Consider the following 4,498-nt stretch of genomic DNA (forward strand, 5'->3'; position numbering starts at 1 on the left):
GCAAATATAGGATGAGAGGATATAGAAAGAAGAGTGTCGAGAGGGTAGGGTGCGAGGCAGCACCGAGCAGGTGGGCTGATTCAGGGACGAGGAGATGGGGACCCCATCAGTCACCACCCTCAGCCCTGTGCAAGGCTGTCTGGGACTAAGTGTCAGGCATGGAACTGCTATCATAAGCCTCCAGCTTGATCTCTGAAAATGGTTTGCTATTCACTTGATACAGAAAACCCCACAGAATCATGCAAATCCAGAAGTTCAAATCTTCGTGTTCATTTTAGGAACATCTGTGAAACTGCTCAGGCTGTCGAGGGTATGCATATCCAAAAAGCCACCAAGTATTTGAATGATGTCACTTTGCAGAAGCAATGTGCGCTGTTCCCTTGTTACAATTGTGGAGCTGGTAGGTGTGCTCAGGCCAAACACACCTTGTTACAATTTGGGGGCTGGACATAGGGTCGGCGGTTCAAAAAGAGTGCGGAATTTTGCTGTACATGCTTAAAAATGCAGAGTGATGCTGAACTGAAGGGTTTAGATGTGGATTCTCTGGTCATCAAGCACATGCAGGTGAACAAGCCCCCACGACGCAGCACAGAACTTCACAGAGCTCACGGTCGGATTAACCCCTATAGGACACCCCCCGCCACATGGAGATGATCCTCCCCCAAAAAAAGAGCAGATTGTTCCTAAACCCGAAGAAGACGTTGCACAGAAGAGAAAGCTGTCCCAGAAGAAACTGAAGAAACAAAAACATATGGTCTGGAAATAAATTCAGCATAAAATAAATGCAAATAAAAGTAAAAGCAGGTTAGGAAAAAAAAAAAAAAAGCCTTCAGCTTACAAACAAGCCTATGCCAAAGAAAGAAAAACTGTGTGTTAGTAAGCATTTATAACCAGAGGGGACAGTGTTCAGAATCTGGGCAAGAATGACTGGGGGCATGTCTGAGGTTAGGTACGAAATGTGTGGGAGGAGGTGAGGCAGATACTTGAAGTGAAAATCTGATGCTCTCAGAGAATTTATGAACCATTTATGAACGCCCACACTGATGCCAAAGCACCCCGTGCCTTTAGTACTGTCCCTGCGGGTCCACAGGGGCTCCCCTTCCTGGAGCTCAGCCCTATGCTTAGGGGAAATTCTGTTGGGAAATGTGGCGGACCCATTGGGTCAGACCCTTGGTTGCCTCAGAGGTTCAGCCTGGCAGGAGATCAGGAAAAGCCAAAGGACTGCAGGGGCAGGTGCCAGCAAGAATGGCGGGCACGCCAGCAAGACACCCACGGTGAGAGGTGTAGATCGCCCAAGGGCAGGTTGGCTCACCTTACCTAGCTTTGCTCTTGCTGGGGCCAAGAGGACTCATGTGCCAGCGCCAAGGGCCCTTAGGCACTCTTGCAGCTAGCTTATCGGGGCCTCGGCTCTGGAGGACCAGGAACAAACAGGCTTCAAAGCTGAGGGCTTGGCTGGCAGACAGGGGCTGGGTATTTCACCTCTGTCCCCTCTCTCTCCTGGCACATATAAGACCCTAGTCACACTTGGAGATAAGGAGGGGAAGGTGTCTACCGCGAGATGGATGTGGGCAGCAAAGAGGTCTTGATGGAGAGCCCGCCGGTGAGTTTGATCATGTGTGTGCGCATGTATGCGGGAGTGTATCTGTGGGTAGTGGGCCCTACCTCCTCCAACCTCTGGGCCTGTTTCCTCATCCAGATTCATTCACTCAACTAACTTAGGACTGTGCTAAATCAAGATAAGGACACCAACCACTAAGACAGAGACCCTTGGAGAGATAGACTCGTCAGCCACTAATTCCCATATGAGGGGCCATGAGTCACCACAGGGGTCAGTGAAAAGGGCTGTAGAAAGCACTGGGTAAGGAGCTACTACTCAGGAGATCACAGGAAGCTTTGCAGAGAAAATAACATTTGAGCTGGCTCCAGAGGAACTAGTTGGAGCTCACCAGCTTGAGAAGAAGGAAGGCATTGCAGAAAGAAGGGATAGTATGCATAAAGGCATGGATGGGGGTGGGGCAGGACAGAGAGGGACTGGGCATGGTTGGGATGCCAGAGGTCTGGAGAAAACAGCAGGAGAAGAGACTGGTGAAACAGTCTCTCTTGGGTGTCTCCAAGCCAGACCTCACTTCTAAGCATCTATGGGAATCTAGGCCCCCTCCTCCAGGAAGCCTTCTTGGATCTCCTCAGCCCTTCTCTGCATGTCCATAGCATTGGTTGTTCAGCCTCGGGAGAGTGTGGGAAGGTGTCCTGGCTGTGCAGGGAGAAGAAAGGGCATCCTCATGACCTCACACCTGTCTCCCTCCCTGCCCCACCACGTCAGGACTACTCAGCAGTCCCTGGGGACCAGTTCCGAATCCCCTGCTGTCTTGGGAAGATCAAACGTCTTCTCATCATGGTCGTGATCCTTGTTGTCGTGATTGTTGGGGCCCTGCTAATAGCTCTTTACATGAGCCAGAAACATACTGAGATGGTGAGCAGGGCTGGGATGGGGTGGGCAGTGGGTACAGGGCAGGCCAGACAAAGGCCCTGAGATGGGGTGGGAAGACAGCAAATTGCCCAAGGGGAAAGAGGGGAGGAGGCAAGTGGCACCTCAGGGAAGGACAGAGGTGGGAACAGGGTGGCAAACCTGGCCTGGGCTTTTTCACCAGGCCCCTGCCCCACGGTGGGATGACGTGTTCCCTCCAGCACCTGGTTCCACTTGGCCTCTCTGAGCTCCCAGGGAAGAAAAAATTGCCTTTGAGTAAAGGGGACTGAGGGTGGGCATGATGAGTGGGGAAAGAGGAATGCCAGGCAGCACTATGCCCTCCCGTAGGTCCTAGAGATGAGCATCGCCGGGCCAGAAGCCCAGCAACGCCTGGCCCTGAGTGAGCGTGTGGGAACCACTGCCACCTTCTCCATTGGCTCCACTGGCATCGTGGTGTATGACTACCAGAGGGTGGGTGTGCCTGGACCTCTTGACCCTAGGGCTACACTGTGCTAGACCTATGCAGCTGTGGACTTGTACATGTCCACCTCTCCCCACCCCCCCAGCACTTTTGCCTGAGCCCTAGATTCCAGTATGACTCCCTCCCGTCCCCAACCTAGAGGGAGATGGCCAAGGACCAGAGTTAGGAGTGAGCTAGGCAGCACCTTCCCGAACCAACTCTGGGGTTCCTGTGCCCAGCTCCTGATTGCCTACAAGCCAGCCCCAGGAACCTGCTGCTACGTCATGAAGATGGCTCCGCAGAGCATCCCAAGTCTTGAGGCTCTCACTAGAAAATTCCAGAACTTCCAGGTGGGTGTGTGGGTAAGAAAGAGTGGGCTGTCTCCCTCCCAGAGCTGCTATGAGGAGCATTGAAGATGATGGTTCTTTGTCACCTGTAAAGCGCTGCTCATCGTGGACTGCCAGGTGAATGCCCTCCTGGGATTCCCCTGCACCAAACCTTTCCTACCCATTTACCATCCCCACCCCACAGCCAAGCTGCTGGCCTCAGCTGAGCCCACACACCCCCTGGGGGCTTCTGACTCCAGCACAGCCCCTTCTTTACTCAGAGAGATTGCCTGACACACCTGAGGTCCCACAGTAAGGGCCGCAGGTGAGACAGAAACTCAGTTCCCAGCCTCCAAATCAGGTGCTCTTTCCAGGCCGAGCCCTCAGTACCTACCTCTAAGCTGGGCCAGGAGGAGGGCCGTGACGCCAGCTTGGCATCCTCTGGGGACCTGGCCTTCCTGGGCAGCACCGTGAGCACCCTGTGTGGCGAGGTGCCCCTCTACTACATCTAGGACCCATCAGGTGAGCAGGTGTGACCTCCAGGGCACTGGAGCAACAGTGGCCCAGGATGGTCATGTCAGCTGACCAGGCACTGGGGGAACCACGGAGGCGGGATCACCTACAGAGCTCAGGGGAGGGAAGGTTCACAGACACCACCACCCCACGTCCCTCTCCCTCACGTGATAAACAGTGTTCCTTTGCTTCGCAGGGCCTCAGCAAGGGACAGCAAAGCTCCAGGAGCAAAGGGTCTTGTGCAGACAGGCAGGAAGCCGCTCCTGCCAATACCACTGGGACTGGTCCTGGAGAAATGGGAGCTGTGGGGAGAGGTGGGCAGAGGAGAAGCAGCTCCCAGGACCCAAGGGGGTTCCTACACCAAAGAATAAAGCAGCCTGATTGAAAAACGAAGGGTGTACCTCGTCTATCCTCTCACATGCCTCAGTCCCGCGCTTGGTGGGGGCCAGCCAGGGGAAGGCTAGGGCCTTGGGCACGCCAAGCGGGCTTTCCCATTCTCCCCCGGTCCCAGGGTGATGAGGCGAGGGGACTGGGGAGCAATCCGCGGGCTTCAGGCGCCCTCCAGTGGCGTCTCCCGAGGGAGGAGCGAGACGGAGACGGTGAGAGACAGGACAGAACTAGAGGGACAGGGACCGAGATGGGAGAGCGCGAGGGTCCGAGAAAGGCAGAGTGCGAGAGCCGCAGGCGGGGAAACACGGCCCAAAATCGGGGGACGGAGCGAGGCGGAGGCGGCAG

The 4,498-nt window shown here is 55.0% G+C and overlaps 1 protein-coding gene across 4 annotated transcripts; it reads left to right on the plus strand.

Annotated features, from left to right (window-relative positions):
• The first annotated feature begins 1,488 nt into the window (after window positions 1-1,488).
• SFTPC (surfactant protein C) lies at window positions 1,489-4,156 on the plus strand. 4 transcript variants are annotated; one of them, XM_024747751.1, is made up of 6 exons: window positions 1,489-1,600; window positions 2,321-2,470; window positions 2,813-2,935; window positions 3,164-3,274; window positions 3,625-3,772; window positions 3,960-4,156. In XM_024747751.1, exons 1-5 carry the CDS (start codon window positions 1,559-1,561, stop codon window positions 3,760-3,762), a joined length of 564 nt encoding a protein of 187 aa, XP_024603519.1. In that variant the 5' UTR covers window positions 1,489-1,558; the 3' UTR covers window positions 3,763-3,772; window positions 3,960-4,156. The 4 variants fall into 4 exon arrangements, with proteins under 4 accessions (XP_024603519.1, XP_024603516.1, XP_024603517.1 ...); XM_024747748.1 differs by lacking the exon at window positions 3,625-3,772 and having other exon boundaries at window positions 1,559-1,600; window positions 3,960-4,152; XM_024747749.1 differs by lacking the exon at window positions 3,960-4,156 and having other exon boundaries at window positions 1,559-1,600; window positions 3,164-3,282; window positions 3,612-3,762.
• The last annotated feature ends 342 nt before the right edge of the window (window positions 4,157-4,498 follow it).

The sequence above is a fragment of the Neophocaena asiaeorientalis genome, unplaced genomic scaffold (assembly GCF_003031525.2).
Source record: "Neophocaena asiaeorientalis asiaeorientalis breed wild unplaced genomic scaffold, Neophocaena_asiaeorientalis_V1.1 scaffold429, whole genome shotgun sequence".
In the NCBI taxonomy this organism is placed as follows: Eukaryota; Metazoa; Chordata; class Mammalia; order Artiodactyla; family Phocoenidae; genus Neophocaena; species Neophocaena asiaeorientalis.

Excerpts from the sequence above, each read along its gene's own strand:
- SFTPC (XM_024747748.1), top strand. The coding sequence starts at position 1,559 with ATGGATGTGGGCAGCAAAGAGGTCTTGATGGAGAGCCCGCCG. Across the intron at positions 2,471-2,812 it reads GCCAGAAACATACTGAGATG|GTCCTAGAGATGAGCATCGC; the intron begins GTGAGCAGGGCT and ends GCCCTCCCGTAG. Across the intron at positions 2,936-3,163 it reads TGGTGTATGACTACCAGAGG|CTCCTGATTGCCTACAAGCC; the intron begins GTGGGTGTGCCT and ends TCCTGTGCCCAG.